This window comes from Pinus tabuliformis, chromosome 8, assembly GCF_031772625.1.
Source record: "Pinus tabuliformis cultivar Carrire ecotype Pingquan chromosome 8, CPIR1, whole genome shotgun sequence".
Classification (NCBI taxonomy): Eukaryota; Viridiplantae; Streptophyta; class Pinopsida; order Pinales; family Pinaceae; genus Pinus; species Pinus tabuliformis.
In genome coordinates, this window is record NC_142294.1 from 1,495,134,513 (window position 1) to 1,495,155,479 (window position 20,967).

The 20,967-nt window shown below is 35.7% G+C and overlaps 1 protein-coding gene across 1 annotated transcript in view; it reads left to right on the forward strand.

Moving 5' to 3' along the window:
* Positions 1-16,010, forward strand: part of LOC149241486 (calcium-transporting ATPase 8, plasma membrane-type-like) — a 391,510-nt gene extending 375,500 nt beyond the window's left edge. The window contains exons 36-45 of the mRNA XM_089370563.1: positions 38-154; positions 281-379; positions 480-617; positions 806-906; positions 14,395-14,440; positions 14,587-14,721; positions 14,895-15,002; positions 15,425-15,516; positions 15,686-15,765; positions 15,940-16,010. Coding sequence (XP_089226689.1) covers positions 38-154; positions 281-379; positions 480-617; positions 806-906; positions 14,395-14,440; positions 14,587-14,721; positions 14,895-15,002; positions 15,425-15,516; positions 15,686-15,765; positions 15,940-16,010 — 987 coding nt within the window. The remainder of the gene's footprint in view (positions 1-37; positions 155-280; positions 380-479; positions 618-805; positions 907-14,394; positions 14,441-14,586; positions 14,722-14,894; positions 15,003-15,424; positions 15,517-15,685; positions 15,766-15,939) is intronic.
* Positions 16,011-20,967: the final 4,957 nt, after the last annotated feature.

Consider the following 20,967-nt stretch of genomic DNA (forward strand, 5'->3'; position numbering starts at 1 on the left):
TTCTAATGGGAGGGGACACCATTTTGTTTGCCTGCAGGTAATGGGAAGATCCTCACCTACAGACAAACTTCACTTGGTGCAAGCACTGAGAAAAAGAGGTCATATTGTGGCGGTCACGGGAGATGGAACGAATGATGCACCTGCACTTAAAGAGGTAGGTTTTCTTGTTTCATAATGCTGGAATCCTGTTTATATATGCCAGTTTTTCCTTTGCACGAATATTTCCAGTTCTATAAAGTTATATTGATGGAACTTATTTTATATGTTATCTGGCATCTAGGCAGACATAGGTCTCTCCATGGGTATCCAGGGAACGGAAGTTGCCAAGGAAAGTTCAGATATCATTATTCTAGATGATAATTTTGCCTCAGTTGTGAAGGTTTGTCACAGACAATGGATGTTTGTTTTAGTCCTTGAAAATTATGTGGGTTTTTTCAGAAGTTACAGATTCCTTACAGTTGTTTTCCCATGGTTTTCAGGTGGTGCGATGGGGTCGTTCAGTGTATGCAAACATTCAAAAATTCATTCAGTTTCAACTCACTGTAAATGTTGCAGCACTTGCAATTAACTTTGTTTCTGCTGTTTCATCCGGAGATGTTCCTTTAACTGCTGTGCAGGTTAGTGTCAAATTCAATAGAACTGTGGTCGATCTGACTGTTCCTTTTATTCTCATGGCTTGGACCCCAACCTGCATTTCTTACTTACACTATTCCTTTTATTCTCATGGCTTGGACCCCAACCTGCATTTCTTACTTACACTATTCCTTTTATTCTCATGGCATGGACCCCACTTACATTTCTGCAGCTTCTCTGGGTCAACCTTATCATGGATACTCTTGGAGCTCTGGCATTGGCAACTGAATCCCCAACTGATCGCCTAATGTACCAGCCTCCTGTAGAGCGCAGGTGAGGCATTATTATCAAGGACAATTGCTCTGCTGCAACGATAAATATGAAATGCTTGGATTGAAAGCTATATAATTATTACAAATGTAAATAACTTTTGAAATAGAGAATATGGCGATAATAATGAAGAAAAACCTAGATGCGTGTACCAAACCCACAGGACATATGTAATGATATCAATAAAGCATGCACTTAATGCGATATAGATGACAGCTAGATTAAAACTATGCCTTTGAAGCAGAAAACTGCAAAAGTTTCAAATCCAAAATCCAATCTCAGATGTTCAGTTTTCTATATTTGAATATCTGATTACTCACTATGTTATACTGCTTCCTGCCACCCAAAGAACTACATACAGGATAATCATTCTTTGTAGAGAATATTGAAAATTGTGATTTCGATTTGTTAAGGGGTAAAATATAGAATGAAATGCGATTCTGCAAAATGTTTTCTCATGCAATTCATCAGGTTGCAGCCATAAGGCAACCCCGAAGATGATTTAGAAGCTTTGAGCGTTCCTCCATTGGGTTCGCAATCTTATGCAATCAGTAATTCCTACGAGTAATATAGTTTTATTTTTCATGATTCAAATGATTCGAATTCGTTACACTACTTACCGTTAGAATAATCACGACGCCTGTTTCCATGGCAGCTAGTCGGCGGTAAGCCGCGGAGTCGTAGTTGAAAAATAATAATATTCGTTCTAGTTTTTACGGCTAATCTGGTGTATAAATTGTCATGTGTTGAATGAAATGTTCAACCTCGCTTCGATGAGTCTCCCCAGTTCTATCAGCACCAAAGCTGTAAGCTCGATGGTGTGCAGAGCGGTGAGCTCTGTGGTGTGAAGACCGCTCTGTGGTGTGAAGAGCGAGAGGAGGGCTCGGTGGTTGTGAAGGGCAAGTGGAGTATGCCCTGTCATTGAGGCTATTGGAGAGCGTGGTTTCCAGTGGAGTTTACGCTGAAGAGGGTTGTGCTACCCGTGACGTTTGTATGGCGCAGAGAGTGACCCAATGGAGTAAGAATCTCTGCAACCGAGTGTCCGCTGATGAAGGTTGTGACGCTTGTGTGGTGTAGATAGATCCAGTGGAGTGTTGGCAGATAGGAGTGTTCGCTGATGAAGATTGTGACGTATGTGTGGCATAGATCTAGTGAAGTGTTGGCATATAAGATTGTCTGCAACCGAGTGTCCGTTGATGAAGATTGTGTAGACCATGACGCCTATGTGGCACAGATAGATCCAGTGGAGTGTTGGCAGATAGGAGTGTCTGCAACTGAGTGTTCACTGATGAAGATTGTGTCAACCGTGACGCCGCAGAAAGTATTCCAATGTGGAGTGTTGGCAGATAGGAGTGTCTGCAACTGAGTGTTCACTGATGAAGATTGTGTCAACCGTGACGCCTATGTGGCGCAGAAAGTATTCCAATGGAGTGTTGGCAGATAAAAGTGTCTACAACCGAGTGGCGCAGAAAGTATTCCAATGGAGTGTTGGCAGATAAAAGTGTCTACAACCGAGTGTCTGCCGATGAAGATTATGTCGAACATAATGCTTGTGTGGCATAGATCTAGTGGAGTGTTAGCAGATATGAGTGTATGCAACTGAGTGTGCACTGAAGAAGGGTATGTCGACCATGACGCCTGTGTGGCGCAGAGGGTATCCATTGGAGTGTTCACAGATAGGAGTGTCTACAGTTGAGTGTCTATTGATGAAGACCATGACGCCTGTGTGGCATAGATTAGAGAATGTCCAGTGGAGTGTTGGCAGATAGGAATGTCTGCAACACCGTGTTCACTAAAAAGAGTTGTGTTGTGTGCAACACCGTGTTCACTAAAGAGAGTTGTGTTGTGTGAAATCAAAAGCACCTCTATTAAGTTTTTTATGTGCTGTTGTAAGTCTTACCTGAGGCTGAAACCAACATGCACTTTAAAATTTAGGTCGTCGTGATTAAGGGAAGGTTTGTTATAATAATTACGTCGCTTGACACCTTTTCCCATGACGGCTAGTCGGCGGAAATCGGCAGAGTCGACAAGAATAGTTGAAAAATAATAAGTCATTGTAGTTTCTACGTCTAATCTAGTGTATAAATTGTCATGTGTTGAATGAAATGTTCAGCTCACTTCGATGAGTCTTCCGAGTGCTATCACTTACTTGATGTTCTAGTAAGACACAAAAGTGCACGAGAATAACATTGCATTAGCGTGTTTGCTAATCGTGTATTAGAAAACAACTAATTGCAAAGGAAAAAGGATGAAGTTTTAAAGACATACAATCACAGCTGCTAAAACCAGGGTCTCAAGTCTCAAAGCATATTTGGACGATCGGTAAAATTTGAGACTTGTAATGGCGTTTTGACTTGCTTTCTTGGCCTTTAAAAAATAGCTTTCAAAGGAGTCGGCAAGGTTTGGATTGTGTACCAAGAAAGATAACAAGTTGAAAAGGTGTTAGCGCATAAAAAAATTGTTCATTACCATGAAATGATGTAGTTGTAGACTCATAACAGGAGTGATGATGTAACGGAAGACAAGGGTGTTTTTTTTGACAGTAATTAGGGGATTGGTGTGCATCATTGTTGTGCATTCACACATTATGCGTGACATTTGTTCTGCCCATGGTTTGGACATTATCAGATTAGATTTGAGGAATTACTTTTTATACAAACTTGTTAATTCTTTAATTTAATTTAATAAAAATGGGATAATATGAAAATATATTTAAAAATACATATATATAAATATATATAATAATGGTCTATAAATGAATTCTATAATCATAAAATGCAAAATATCATTATTATGTTTAAAAGTGATCTACAATTACAATTAAAATTGATGACATGATAAATTTCAAGTACTTTGGATTGCTTTAACTTATAAATAAATCTAAGTCTTTAGGTTAAATAAATCTAAGTCTTTAGGTAGAGAAAAAGAGCATCCTCCTTAACTTATGTGGGCTCCACTAATTTAATATGTGTCATAACATCTATGTTCATGGGATATTAAATAATATCTCTAATCTCGTTAGATATTGATACAAAAACTCTCAAAGTCTTTTTTTTAATCCTCTTGTAATAAATCTTTTTAATACAAGTAACCCCAATTTTTTTATAGATATCCTCTATTTTTACTATACCTCCAATACCTATAAACCCCCACCACACATCCCCCAAATGCCTACAATGTATTGGCTCTATTTTTCACAAGTTTAAAATCCACTTTATGAGTGAATGTGGTAAGATATTGGTCCCATATTTTTAACTAGCTGATCAGATATCGGTTTGTTACAACAAAAAATAGCACCCACAAAAATGTAAACGCCCAAGGACCAAGGTGATAGTGACAACTTTCTGTAACTTAGAAAGACTTCCCACTATTGACTAATTACCTCTTCCCCACACTTTAGGTTGGCTTTTCTTCAACACAATGAGGGATTCCCTTAAGTAGGATTATTAAAGGCTATGGATTAAAGGTTCATGGTGAAAATTACAAATATTCCTTGATAAAATAAAGGTTTTTATAGTATAGTATATGCAAATGAAAATGGGGAAAGGAATATGAAAAATAAAGAAATGGGAAGGAAATGAAATGAATGTGATAGGGAGGCAATACCTATCAATCTACTTGGTTGATGGAATAATGAGATATTTCATAAATGTAAGTGGTAATTTTCCACAATCAATTATTACTTCATTGAAAGGCATTATAAAGGAAGAAATGACTTGATTTAACACATTCAATGTTAATAGTATGCGGGTGGTAGTATAATTGGCAAAAGGCATATTAGCAATGCCTTATGTATTCAAGTGATTGGAAGTTCAATCCCATTGGACATGTCTCACCAATCGAACTAAAAAAAACAATTCAATGTTAATAGATGAAAAGAATAATGTTGATACGTTAACATCATTTAATTATATACTCAAAGCAATAGGGACTAGGTTTGACACAATTCACCTTGAATTTTTTGTTGAAAATAAGTGTGGAAAGTTATTCTTGGAGAGCTAGGGTTGCCACTCACTGCAAAAATATGAAGGTGTTGATTTATTAGCTTACCTGTTATTCCAATTCAACAACTAGGTTTGGTACATGAAGAAAAAAAATGTGGAAACAAAATGGAAAATAAATTGAGGGGTAGGTTCCTCACATTTATTTACTCCCAAATAAAGTTGCTTTCACGTTAGCATGACAACAAGAGGTTTCTATAACAAATTTACAACAATTGAAGAGCATAAAATAAACCTATAAATGTAACGCTTCACTTCTTCATTAAGCCTTCAAGAATGATATGCAATAAAACCAATCAACCTTCCATTCTAAGCTCCTATTCTCCATCTCCAACCTTCCCAATCACTTCACTCCTAATCCAAAATCTTATATGAATGGAGAGTTATCTCCTTTGTTTTATATAGAGATTTTCATCTCTTTTACATTAAAATAAAATAATTTCTAACTAAGTCCATGAAAGTCAAAGAATAATAAAATAGTGGAGTAGTTAAGAAACATTCTCCAAAAATAGCTCAAGAAGGTGGGGAACATCCTCTAAATAAGTGGTTGATCATGTAAATTTCTCCCTCAAATTATAAAATAATGCCTCAATAGTGTGTCATTTAAGATACATAATCAAGACTATATTAACATGGTCCACTTGGAAGAAGTCACCATGTGTGCTCTCCAAGATGCATGAATGAAGAAAACAATATAATAATCCCTCCACAAAAACACTCCTCAACCACCTCCTCAAAATAGAATAGGTGGTCCATGTGGTCCATGAACATGTGCGCAATAATAATCCTCCATGTGTGAATCCCAAGGTGGGTTGCTCCAACTGATGCATGAATAAGTGTGCAATAAAGGCTCCATAAGGCTAGGCATTCCATTAAGAAGAGAGTTGACCATATGTCAAAGATCGCAACTAGGGAAAGGGTTTCCTTCTAGCAAAATCGATAGAACATCCTTCAATGGATAACGACACTCCAAATATGTGCAAGGAAGGAGTCAACAACAATATAATAATTAATTATTAGTGTTCAATTAATTCCATAGATATGCACCCTAGAAAAGTGTGCCAACCTCCTCACACATGTGAACTAGAGTCAGGGATTCCACCACCAAAATCCATAGAAAGGTGTGAAAGGGTACCAAAGAATTGGATTGCTCCACACAATGTTGGTCAAAGGTCTTGAAACCTTTCAAAATATCCAAGAATAGAATATTCTTCAAGGGTGATTCCTTATATGTGCAATGACCTCAAAGTTGGCCATGTCAACTCTTTTAGTAAATAGTAAAATATGATCCAAGATGGTTACAATTCATCAAAGCTTGTGCAGCTGTATACATCCAATGAAATTAAGGAATCAAAAACCTTATCTTCTCACCAAGTCAACGAGGAACCGAACAAATTTTCAAGTCTAAGGGGATGGCCCCTCTACATAAGCAAAATAATAATAAAAGATATGATCTTCCTCAACATGTGTGCCAATGAAGCGGTGTGCTCTATCAAATTATTGTACTATGTAAAATGAGTTGTATCTCCTAGCAAAGCCCCACCATGGTACTAAGATAAGAATAAAACATTAGACTCAACCTAGGTTTGAATGTAAGAAATGTGTCCATTATGGGACTATTACATCATTAACTCCTAGAAAGGTTAGATCATCATGCTATTACCATTCCCCCACTCTCCGCCCTCATATGAAACAATATACATCAATAAGGGTACCATCATTATCAAATGAATATTCCCACCAAGGAGAAGTGTATCATCACAGTACATCCAATACCATAGGAAGAGAAATGTAAGAAAAGTGCTAGCTCCTAGTGTTATGTGCAATATGCTCCACCATATACTCAACAAAACAAGACCATGTAAAACAGCCCCTCCTAGTAACAAACCAATATCATAACACCATCATACATAGTTACTAGGATGCTCCAACAATATATGACACATGAAGTAGAAAGCATTAATAAGGCAAAAGAATGATCCATCAAGCGAATATATGAAAGTAATACTAAAGCACCAGATGGCCATCCACCATAAATAAATGAGTTTCCGCCACCAAATATCTCCATGAAATAAACTGGTATGAAGAAGAGAAGATACTCCATGAAGTTAGGTACCCCAAATCCTTCCAAAAGCTCCATAGTCACCAACTACAGGACCAATCAAATGTGATGAAAATCATAATGTGCAACTTCAAACAATATGAAGTGTAATAGGTTCTACATTTCTAAACTCCAACTATACAAGTACGTGATCCATGTTTGGTATTCATCATGAAAATTGAACTCAAATTCTAGTACTAGTTTAATATAGGGAAATTATGAAAGATTTAAATGAATCAAAAGATGTGATAAACAAGCTTCAAGTATCTCACTTGGTATTTTTCTATTGAAATATTCAAGATTATAGTGGATGAAACAAGGTCATTCAAGGGCCTTTGTGCTAAGTAGTTGTGCATTTTGGAGTGACTTTTCAAGCATAATCTAGTTGGGCTCACCCAAGAAAGATTTAATCTAGTTCCCACCTATTTCTCTCATCACAAATCATGGGGTCTCCACTCAATCAACCTATGTCTTAGAACCCACATTCACAGGATATTAAAAATACCTCTAATGTCACTATAAATTGAAAAAAAACTCCCAAAATCCTTTTGTTCAACACCCCTCCCAATACATCTTTCTAATAAAAATAATCCCTATTTTTAATAGAATCCCTTATTTTTGTCGAATACCTTTTTTATACCCCGAAATACCTATAAAACCCCTACCCAATATCCATCACAACACACCAATACCTAGAATATATTGACTCTATTTTTCACAATTTTACAACCCCCTTTATGAATGAATGCGATAAGATATTGTTCAGAAAGGTGAAGCCTCTATGTTACAAATCCAATCTACTCACTTTGTGCACTTCAAGGCCTCATATAAACATTAATTATCTATGGAACACTCCTCTATTACCCTATATAACACAAGAATATATTCCTTTATCTACTTCACAATCCCCTAGGGATCTTCTTTTCTTCCATCATTGGAAAAATAAGTCCACAACGTTGGTTACATATGGGACTATGGAGGGGAAATGCTTTCCATCCCAAAATTTGATCTGAAGTTGAAGGAGAAATTATATTCATATTAGAAATTTTTTAGTCGAGGAACACAAGCCTCGTTATCCTTGGGTTTAGCCAAGAAATCGATGTGGATTACCCAAACATTGTAGGATGAATAGGAATAAGTGGGAGCACCTAAATTTACATTTTAGGTCAATCAACCACCTAATAAGTTTCCTACTTATGTTGCACTATTGTCTTCCATCCTTGAGATAAAGCCTTCTAGCTTGTAGGAGTTGTATCTAGAAAATGTATGGTGTGATGCCATGATCAGGAAGTACAACACCATACACAAGAATGATGCTCTAGAGATAGTTCCAAAACCTTCTATGGAATTAGTGATTAATTCCAAACATATAGTTGATGAGAGCACTTGTACAAGTTTGTTATGAAAATATTTTCACAAAAAGGAGGGGGTTGACCATGATAAGGCTTTTTATTTAGTCATAAACATTTTGAGGAACACAGGTGAAATACCCATGTTTGGAGGTTAATGAATGCCTATTATGCGCTGACACATTCACAACAATTTGTATATTTCAAGATTAATGAGTGTTTTACTCAAATTGGGTTTATCCAATTTTTTTCATGGTATATCTTTTTTTTCTCTTTTTTAAAATTTGATCCACTTGTCTTAGCATATATGTAGATGAGTTTATCACTGCAAGAAGGTTTGAACAACTCATTTTTTGGTGTGAGATGGAATTGGCTTGTCACCTTGACTCGGAGGACAATGGTCTACTATTAGGACTAGAATTTTGGTAGGTTGTTGATGAATTCTTCCTTGAGCAAGGGAAGTATACCTTGAATATTATGAAAAATTGAAAGTTCAAGAGGGAGAAGATATCTTAGTTTCTATGACTTCAAATGTAAACATGGCCAAAATTTTTATCAAGCCACTAATATTATAAGGGAGGTTTGAGATGTTGAGAGTACCTTGGTTCATTGGAGAACATGTTCCTCATAAAGGGGAACTATTAGTTTACCTAGTTGTTTAGAACCTATGTGAGGATCAATTCTTAATTCATCTTTAGAAGTCGAGTGTTCGAATTTTAGAAAGATCACACCACCATAAATATCTTCTAAATTGCTTAGAGAGCACACTGACTTGAATAGTTACATAGAGGGGTGTACTAGGCCACATGGAGTAGTGTGTTGGGTATATGTTGGTATTTGGTGCCTATTCTTAGCATGTTAGGAACACTACATGAGTAATTACATATAGAAGTGTGTTATTCATGTCTATAAGTATGCTTGACACATGTTGGCATATGCCTACCTATTCCTGGTAGATATGGGGATGCATTACTTGAATAGTTACATGGAGGAGCATGCCTAGCATGAGTTGGAATGTACATACATATTTATATTACATGAGGTGTGCACTATTTTGGGAGGATTTCTTACACATGATGAATTGTAATAGCCCCACTTTTATTACCATGTTAGCAATGTATAATTGTATATGTTATGAATGGTTGAGGTCCTAATATGTATATATTGGAGATGGAAAATGATAAAATGAAATACACTTCCATCCATAGATGGACACGGATAACATCATAAGGCACTAAGATTCCACATTAGAGGAGGATGAAAATGGGGTCCAAAGGATAATCCCACATGTATAGAATATCATGCCATTTTCCTAAGTAATATGTCATTACATATGATCCTCGTTTGACTTATTGAAATCCAATCATTGAATGCATGTGCGAGGTTGGTCAAAGATCCATCTCACATAGTTATTGAAGTCATGTAAGAAGTTGGGGGAAAGTCATCTCACTTAGTTATGATAGCACAGACTAAGTAAAATCATCTTTAGGGTGTAGTCAGAGTCAAGAAAGCATGGTGAAAGAAGTTAAAGGAAAATTTTGAGTACAATATGTGTGCAATTTTTGTAGGTAACAAGAAAGGAAGGAAAACAAAGTTTTTGGTGCTACAGAGGTTGCAATCATAATGTGTGTTGAAGATAATTTTTTAGAGCTGGGATTGATACTAAATACTCGGTTTGAATGCTTATGAGGAGTTATCACTAGGAAATTACCCAAAATCCCATGTAAAGGTTGTTTTGAACACTCCCATAATAGTTGGATTTCCTAGAGCCCCAAGCTGAGAGATTCGTATCGAGTTAGTGCTAGGCCTTGGAAGGGATGGAGATTCTCTAAGGTATTGTGGTGGATAGAAGGAAGTCTCATCCCTTGGGTTGTACTGGGGAGTAGATTTGGGTGGTTGTAATTTTTGTAGGAGTCATGTCACTATGTTTTTACTAGGTATTGGGTTGTGTGAGTAGAATATAAACACACATAAGAGATGTTTGCCTTTGTGGAATCAAAACCCTAGCTCGAGGGTGACTTTTTGTAGAGGGAATTTGTGCAACAACACCTATGGTTGGGTGGAGCAATTGATATCTACAAAGTTGTGTAAAAAAATTATAAAACAAGTGTTTGATCACTATTTTAATTTATAATTTTTACATTGTATATGAACACCTTTTCTAATTCATGTTCTATATGATTGAATGTTGTTGTGTTTTATTAATGCATTCACAATTTTAAACATCGTTGATAGTTGCATGAGCATATTTATGTTATGTTCTACATGTTTCCAATTTTTTATTTGTATCATAGTCATCAAATTAGCAGTAATGTGTCTCATATTAGGATCTAGGCACATTATAGGAACATTAATTTCCAATGATTATCCTTCTGGGTGGGCACATTCTCTTAGTGTTTGTATTCAAGCTTTCCAAGGTGGATTTCTCCATTTTAGAAGCTAGGGTTTCGACCTTGAGTTGTAAACCCCCTTTTCCACTTATTATATTAAAGAGGAGGGTGAATAGCTAAGCAATGGAGGGTGAATAGCTAGTCATGGTTTACTAGATTTCCAATGTATTTTGTTTAGAGTGGTTTGTACTATGAGCTTGTGAGAAGTTATTTATAACTATACAATATTCTCTTCATAATAATAAAAAGAAATGTGATTGTTGATGCAAATTTACCATGTTGATATAATATTCAAATCTAACTTTACATAAATCTATTAACCATTAACCATTTATTAATAGATCTATCATATATTAACCATTGGTTTGATCTAACCTCTTTTTACGCGGTCTCTTTATATGTTGTGTATGCCCTCTATAATTCTCTCTTCAATGTTTTGTGTTGTAAATATTTGACATTTTTATAATTGCTTATGAAGTTGATTGCAGACCCTTCGTTGGCCTGCTATTTCTATTTTTTTTCCAAGACTCTTCCCTCGTTGTGACGGTGGCCATTCCTTTTCTTATTCCTCGCTGGTGCTTTCCAAAACTGAGTGCGAAAGCCAAAACTATAAGGTCAAAAATTCTCGACTGAAGACCTTTCTCCATTCCTTGGTTGCGCGGTCCAAATCCAAGATGACGATAATCATTTTAAAATCTCGGTTTAATGGCTTTGTGACCAACTTTAGGTATGTGTATAAGGGTCGTTGTGGGCCCTTGTGGTAACAACTCGGGGTGTGGGGCCAACTGCATGGACTTTCAAGTATCAACTAGACACTTACCACGCTTTGCTATTAGTAAAAGGACTCGACTACCATCCTGGTCACAACGTTAGAAATTTACTCGGTGCGGAGTTACAATCCACTGAGACAAACCACAAGGACTATATTAAAACTATGAATTCAGATATCTATAGAACATGAAGTAAACTATGCAATGCCATCAGGTAACTCATTCCTTTTTCGCAGAACATCGCATAAACACCGCCACCCGTCCACTCGGGTTTCGTATTTGATATGCTTCCTTATCGATTCTTTAACAATACGCGTTGTCGAGATGATTTTATGCTTTCATATTAAGTTATAAATTAGGATAAGTTTATTTTAAATATAGATCTAACAGGGATCTAAATTTTTCAGGTATTATTTAAATGTTTTGTATAAATTTTTTTAAATATTTCATAATTTTTATTTTTGCAGATATGTGAAAATTTTCAATTCAGTTTTGATAACGAATTGACAATGTTACACATCATACTAGGTTGTAGTATTGTAGAATGAACCTCTCAACTCAATCAATAAAATTTGAACACAAAATTTAAGCAAAAAAAACTCACACATACTCAGAAGCATTTCCTAATCTCCTAATCTTTCATTACTCAAAAAATTATATACACAAAGGTTATGAAAACCTACAAACCACATGTCCTAATGCTTCCTCCAAAATTTCCCTAGAGAACTATATGACTTTATGTACATCAACCCAATTTTTAAAAATAAAGAGAAAATATCTCCAGAAATAGAGAGAAAATTGGACTGTCCAAAACTACCTTACAGCTAAGCTAAACACTTGCCAGCATTTACAAAAGCTCACCTCAAAATATATTATTAATTGGTCAGTCCAGATTCCTCTGGAATAAGGACAGTTGGCCCTAATATTATAAAATCCTAAATAAAATGAGAAAATAAGAAACCTATAGAATTTGGGTATCCTTTTGGTGCATTAAATAAAATAAATATCGCCTATTGTGATGCTCCAAATTTTGAGATTTAACAATTGATTAGAGTTTAGTGAGATGAAATTTAACAAGAATGACGACAATGGTCAAAGAGGTGAAAGATGTAAGGGCCAAAACATTAACATTAGGTTAAAGTTTAATGAGATGAAATTTAACAAGAATGACGACAATGGTCAAAGAAGTGAAAGATATAAGGGTCAAAACTTTAACATTAGATAGACTAGAATTTAGTGAGATGAAATTTAGTAAGAAGGGCCACAACATAATGATTTTTAAGTTTTATTTAATTTTTACCAATAATAAATTAAACATAATGATTTTTAAGTTTTATTCAATTTTTACCAATAATAAATTAAAGTAGTCAAAAATACTAATCGTAATTATTATAAATTTCTTTTTCAAAAGTGGAAATGATAATATTTTGGTTAGTATAGCTAAACTCTAGAAATATGCCTGTCTAGAGGAACCATATCAACCACAAAAGCCATCGAAATAATAGATATGTTTATCCAAAGAAATATACCAATTTTTAGCCATTGAAATAATAGATATGTTTATCCAAAAAAAATATACCAATTTTTTGGAATTCTTAAATTTATAATTAACAACGAATATTTTAATTTCATATTATTATTCTTAATTTTATTGATTTTTTAAAGTTATTTTTATTAATATATTTTTTTGTTTAGACATTTATTTTTATGTTAAAATTTCTTTGATAATTTTTTTAATTTCATATATTATATAACCATATTTTTTTTATAATTTTTTAATTTCATATATTATATAACCCTATTTTAAATAGATTATTTGTTAATTTTTCTTTATGTTTTTGAGGTTAGAGTTTGCTCATGGACCAAAATGTAACCACCACCAATCTCCTATTTTGTGAATCGCATAAAAAAATAAAAACAAAAACAAAACAATATTTTAAATCACCATGATCCTTATTATACACGAACAACAATAATAAGAATCACATAAAAATGAAAGAACATGCTAAACATTCCCCAAGACAATCTGACAATAGACAATAGCATAAAACTGCATGAAGTACTGTCTTGGTAAAGGTAGTTGTGAAAAAACTATTCCAAGAAATTGATCAAATAGTTCTACGAACAACCTTTAAAATTCTTAAAGAAAAGCACAAACATAAATTACAGCTGATATTCTAGCAGCCATATCAAAATAAAAATGTCTTGTGTATTGGATGTGCCAAATAGTTTGCTTCTGCTACATAGAACCCATAGGATACATGCCGCGCTTACCTGGTTTCTTAGGGGTAGAGAAATAAATGAGTACCTCATTCAATGGAAAGACTGAGGGTTTTCACATCAAGCATCCAACCTTACCACTGTGAAAAATGGCAATGGTATGAGGTTATCTCGCACCAGAGCCATGGCAAGTAAGACAGCATAAATGAAATAATAATAAAAAAATTACACGTGAGTTACACTGCAGTGGAAAATGTGGAATTAAAACCTTCACAAATGGTTACAAACTATAGGAGTTAAACTCCGTCGTAAGGAGTCCAATCACTCTAGTGAGTTCTAGTAATTCATCCACTGCGGTGGAAAATTTGCAGGTTGGAAGCTCACCAATTACTCTGCGTATTTAACATTTGTGTGGGTTCGTTATAATGGGTCAATGCTCTATAAACTCGGAATAAAATGAATAGTTTAGCGAGTACTAGCCTTGAATGGCTTGTATTTTTATTGTTAATCACTATGTTTTCTATGCAGAATATTTAATGCCAGCATCGTAGCTGTATTTATATTAGAATGCAGATATTTATGTTTAGAAATTTTTAATACAACATGCATGCAATTCTGGATATTCCCAAATTGTCACCATTCTTTACATATTGATTGCAGGGCACCCCTCATCACAAAGAATATGTGGAGAAATGTTATAGCACAGGTATGTATTCACTTGCCTTTGGGTTGTGAATAAGAAATCCAGTATTATTTCGAAACATAATAGTGAAAAAGATTCAAGTATTATCTCAGATCATAATAGTTAGTAAAGAATTTTAAGATGCATTGATGGCTCTTGAAAAATTGCAGGCTTTGTTCCAAGTTACAGTCCTCCTTATATTCACATTTAAGGGGAATGACATTTTAAAGTTGAAGCATGATAGTACAGGCCGTGCAGACAAAGTGAGAAACACTGTAATTTTTAATGCCTTTGTATTTTGCCAAGTAAGTTCACAGATTCAATTCTTAATAGTGTTTCTTTGCTTTCAGTGTTTTTCTTTCTGCAGATGTTCCAAAAGGATAATCTCTTTCTTGAAATAGCTTGTCCAAACAGAAATCCATGATTTTACTTGTTTTATTACGTTGGTTTGATTGTTTTTAAATGGTAACATTAGCAGATATTCAATGAATTCAATTCAAGGAAACCAGATCAGAAGAACATCTTTGAAGGACTATTTTCAAGCTATTTGTTCATCGGAATAATAAGCATCACGCTTGTTCTTCAGGTAAGAAGCAATTTAATTCGCAATGTTATTAAGCTTAGAGGTTCACTTTACAGTCCAGTATGATGTGTAACCTTGTTCGTCCATCATTAAAGTTGAAATTTTGCTCATGTTCCCCAAATAAAAATTTTAAAAAATCTAAAAATTAAAAATTTGTAAGTGAACAAATTGGATCCCTCTAGGCTTATATTAGATAGATCTATGCTAGTGGTGTTGATGGCTGTTCTTTTATAATAATTTGCTAACAAACCCTTGGTAGGCCAATTGCTTGAAACTAAGGATGGGGCAGGCATTTGACCCAGTGTGTTACCAAACCAACATCAAATTTAGAATTCACCTAAATACTTAAACATTGAATTATGTTGGTCTTTCATTTTATTTTGTTACTCTTATAAGCTTTACCAAAAAGTTGTATTGATTTGCAGGTTTTGATGGTTGAGTTTGCTGGGAAATTTGCATCAACTACTCCCTTGGACTGGAAAAAATGGATTCTCTGTATTGTAATTGGTTTTATAAGGTTTGAAATCTGAACCCCTTGTTTATGTTGTAATTGATGGGTATTTCATTGCTTTCATGTGCTCTTCCATTCTTGTAGATTGATTGACTTTAAATAATAACTTTGTGTAAAATTGTGAGACAGATTGACTTTAAATAAAATAATAACTTTGTGTAAATTTGTGAGACAGTTGGCCTCTGGCGGCCATTGCAAAATTCATTCCTGTGGCTACAATCTTGGATTACCTCGGTCGAAAGAAATCTTCTTCAGGTAACTCATTACGCTGGCCTAGATCTCAGTAAGGCTATAGTTGTATCATTATTTGATGACAAAATTCTCGTAATTTCACTCGTTGATGTTCTGTGTAGATTGCTTGATTTAAATAAATATATTTAATATATTTTAGGTTGAGAGCCTGAATGGCTCATTGAATTTTTCTGGCAGAACACAGGTCAAATTCCGGCAGAAGAGCTGAAGTGAACAGAGTGCAAAGTCCTCATGTTGAAATAATATGAGAGCACGTTATCAATAATTTTTTCGCGGATATTACATCGCCTCGAGATAATGAAGTGCACGAGGACCAAAATGAGGCAGATAGATCTGAACGCCACTTCTAGATATACTCTGGAGATGTCAGTTTTTCTTGTAAAGATGGGAGCAGATAAGTAGTCTGGACAATTTAGTAGAAACCTATTTTGGAGGATAGTTGTGCTAAAATTGTATATTGGATACTCCGGCTTCTATTTTTTGACAGTTCATGCAGACCACAATTCGTCGGAGCTCCTGTTTGCTTGCCTGTCAACATGTTGCAAAAAAATATTATTCCAGCATTCTTTATATTTGTTCAGATCCTGGTTTTTTTTTCAAGAGTAAAAAACAACTATCTTTCGTTAAGAAAACAAAAGTAGTTGCATATGCGACTTTCTGTTGTCCCCAATATCCTGAAATCAACACAAAAACTCAGAGATTAGCGGACTTGTAATGTAACAAGAAACAGAGTAATGCTAAATTTCTGCTGGAGATGTTACTGAATATGACCTGAGACACTAAATTACATTGCTACTATAAAAGCGAAATGCGAAATGCCAAGTGCGGATTGCCAAAACCTAAAAATTACCAGACTGTTAGCATTCTAGAAGAGCACGTCATGAACCCAAAAACAAACTCTTGAAGGACATGAAACGAAGATATTTCGATTAAGAGGTGGCCGAAACTGCGAATGTAATGATGCCAATCAAGTGTCGAGAGAGAGGGAAAATCTAATTCCAACTACTTGTTGGGTGTCAAAACTATTTCTAAGTGGTTCAGTTCCGTTTCAATTAAGTTTAATTTAGTCAAGTTTCACTCTAGTCATTTATTACTAATGTTTTTAATGTAAATTTATTTAACTGAATTGTAATACTGAGAAGTCTTTTGCTTCATCATTTTGTTCTCTTTAATTGTTGTCATGTTGTTGTCATGGTATCAGAACTTAGCCTGTATGAATCTCTTTCAGAGCAGCAAAAAAAATAGGCTAGTTTTACATAAGACTCCCCAGAGAACAATAACATGAACAAAAGTGAGAGTAGTAGAAAGAGTAGGCAAGCCTGCATAAGACTCTTTGACAGAACAACAGAAGTTTGAAGAAGCCTACACTGAAAAAGCAGAAAGTGTAAGACTCTTCGAGAGAGCAGCAGAAGTTTGAAGAAGCCTCGTGCTAAGAAGCCGGAGAGGGAAACTCAGTTCTAAAAAAGTCGGCCAAGTTTTTTTTCCTCAGGTGGAAGTTATAACGCGGCTTGCTAGTTGTCATCAGAGCGTTATAACACGGGAGGGGTCAGCAGATAACGCATTACAGTTCGCAAACTTACACGGTTCTGCAGACACGCGAGTTTCTTATGTCTGTTGAATATGTAATTTAAACTGCGCTGACGTACAACGCCCAAAAACCGCTCAGCAAAACCATAAACCATTTTATGCATATCGGACAGCTTTTGCGTGAAAGTGGTTTCCGTATTTTTGACTCCGATAAATTTGGTGCAGACGCGTGGCTCTCCCCATACGTCATCATCTCTGACATATCGGGACGTAATGTTCAGTTATGTAATGCCTCCCGATATTCTCCTCCACCGTCCGATTTACTTCATCAACCTCCACCGTCGATTGTCCGAAGATGCATACGAGCCAGCATTTAATATTTACGTGGATTTGAAGATTGGTTGACCGCGGTAAAATAATTAATGAATTAAATGTGCCCATAGAAGTATTGGTAGGTGATTTAAATTTTAATGTTTTTATATGTATCAGAGGTATGGTGCATTTAAAGAAAGGTATGGTCTGGTCAGTGTGTTAAAAATATTTACGGCACGTAAAATGTAATTGTGTTTTTTTATTTTGTTTTCAAAAAAAATGAAAAGGGGTCGTGTGTTGTAATATGTTTTTTACCTGATGTGTTGACCAATTGTAATATGTGAGAGCTCGGGGCAGCGAAAGAGAACAGAGAGAATTTGCACAGCAGTGCATGAAGAAAAGAACAGAGAGAATTTGCACAGCAGTGCATGAAGAAAAGAACAGAGAGGAGCGCATTTGTTTTTTTTGTAAGCTTGTGTAAATTTTGTTTTTACAGCAGTATGTAAAAGAAGGTTTTACACCAGTAAGTAATATGTTTTCACAGCAGTGAATGTAAATGAGAGTTTTACCCAGCAAAGTAAATTCTCATGTGGAGACAGAGTAAATGTTTTTGTTGAATGTATTTTTGTGGTGAATCTCTCTCAGCAAAGAGGATGAATATGTATCATGCATATATTTTAATGAATAGAAATGTTTTTATGGTGGTGAAATACTCTGTTCCTCAGTAATTTTTTTTAAAGCCTCCCTGTGGAAAAAGATCCTGGAACAAAGAAAACAGAGCATTGCCTCTGTGTGTTTGAATTTTTGTTTTTGGGATTTTCTCAGAAAAATCTCCAACAGTGATATCAAAGCTGGCTTAGGCTCTTTGAAGGTGACAAAGAAGCTGAAGGGAGGAGTCTTTTGTTGCAGCAGTAAAACTTCTCAAGCAGAGTGAAGGCTTAGTCAAGAAAATACTGAGGTATTTCACAAAGTTTTTTTTGTGTTGCTGAAGAAGCAGTCAGTTGTTTTAAAATACACAGTCAAGAAATTGAAACATAGTTGAGGTTGCAAGAATGGCTGGCACAAGCACCAGTAATAGCATGGGTATGCAGCTCCCATTATTTGATGGTAAAAACTATGACTATTGGGCAATAACAATGAAAGCCTTGTTTTCTTCCCAAGACTTATGGGAAATAGTTGAGGAAGGTTTTGAACAACCAGCATATGAAAATGAGTTTAATGCATTAACTCAAGGAGAGAAGGATCTGCTGAAGAGCTGCAAGAAGAAGGATTCAAAAGCCCTTTTCTTCTTGTATCAAGCAGTGCATGGAAGTGTATTTCCAAGGTTAGCAGCAGCTAAGACATCCAATGAAGCATGGCAAACCCTCAAGACAGCCTATCAAGGCATGGAGAGAGTGAAGACAACAAAACTGCAATTGCTGAGGAAGGATTTTGAGAATTTGTGCATGAAGGAGTCAAACAACATTGACTCATTCTTCACACATGTGATTGGATTGGTCACACAGATAAGAACTCATGGAGAAACCATTGAAGATAGGAGGATTGTGGAGAAAATATTGAGGGTCTTACCCTCAAAGTTTGATGCGATCGTCACCACCATTGAAGAGACAAAGGATCTCTCAAAATTTTCAGTTGATGAGCTACATGCATCACTGATAACACATGAGCAGAGGTTGAGTAGGAATGAAAACTCATCTCTAGAGCAAGCTTTCAAGACCTAGATGTCTTTTGGAAGAGGAAGAGGTCAAGGCAGAGGAAACAAAAGAGGAAGAGGCAGAAGCCAGAACAGAGGTGGAAGGAACAGCCCAGCAAATGCACAAGGAAGAGGCAGCAATCCAAATCAGAACCAAGGCCAAGGCAGCAGCCAACAAGGAGGACAACATCATGCTCAAGGACAAAGGTATGAAAAATCGAATGTCCAATGCTATTATTGTAAAAAATATGGGCATTATGCCAGTGAATGTAGGAAGAAGCAGCATGATATGAACAATAGACAAAATGCAAATGTCACTAAAGAAAACAGCAGTCAAAATAATGTGTTGTTAGCTTGTAACATGGCTGAAACAAACAGTGAAGACATATGGTTTTTAGACTCAAGTTGCAGCAACCATATGACAGGAAACATAGCCTTCTTTTCTGCCCTAGATAAAAATGTGAAATCAGAAGTCACACTAGGAACTGATAACAAAATCTCTGTTATGGGAAAAAGGGGAGGTAAAAATATTTACAAAGCAAGGAGAAAGGAAAACCATAGCAGATGTCTACTATGTCCCCGGAATGAGATGTAACCTCTTGAGTATTGGACAGCTTGTCCATAAGGGGTACAATGTTTTCTTTAAAAATGATGTATGCACCATCATGGATATAGCACCCAGCAAAAGATGCATTGTTGAAGTAAAAATGACAAGGAACATGATGTTCCCTCTCCGAATAAGGGCAGATTTGAAAAACAAAGGAGAAATTGCAGCAGTCACCCAAGAGGCTTTCCAAAGTGTACCAAAGGATGAGAATTGGTTGTGGCACTTGAGATTTGGACATCTCAATTTTGGAGGTCTAAATTTGTTGAGCAGGAAAGGAATGGTAAGAGGATTACCACTGATAGAGAAACCGGACAGCCTATGTGAAGGCTGCATATTGGGAAAGCAACATAGAGAAAGTTTTCCATCAGGTAGAAGCATAAGGGCAAAGGCACCCTTAGAGATCATCCACTCAGATTTATGTGGACCGATGCAAGCTCCATCATTAGCAGGCAGCCAATATTTTCTAACATTCATTGATGATTTTACAAGAAAAACTTGGGTATATTTCCTTAAAAACAAAAGTGAAGTGTTTGAGAAATTCCAAAACTTCAAGGCATTTGTGGAAAACCAAAGCGGTCTGCATATAAAAGTTTTGAGAACTGATAGAGGAGGTGAGTATATCTCCAAGGAATTCCTAAGATTTTGTAGAGAAAATGGTATACATAAACAGTTTACAGCAAGGTACACCCCACAGCAAAATGGAGTTGCTGAAAGGAAGAACAGGACCATCATGGATATGGCAAGGAGCATGTTGAAGGCAAAGCATTTGCCAAATGACTATTGGGCTGAAACTATAAATTGTGCTGTGTATATTTTGAACAGGTGTCCTACAAAAGCAGTGTTGAACAAAGTCCCAGAAGAAGCATGGAGTGGGAGAAAGCAAGGAGTCACCCACATGAGAGTTTTTGGATGTCTGGCCTATGCACACATTCCAGATCAGCTAAGGAGGAAGTTGGACAGCAAAGGGGAGAAATGTCTTTTCATTGGATACAGTGAGGAATCCAAAGCCTACAGGTTGTATATCCCATCTACCAAGAAGCTTTTTGTTAGCAGAGATGTTCAATTC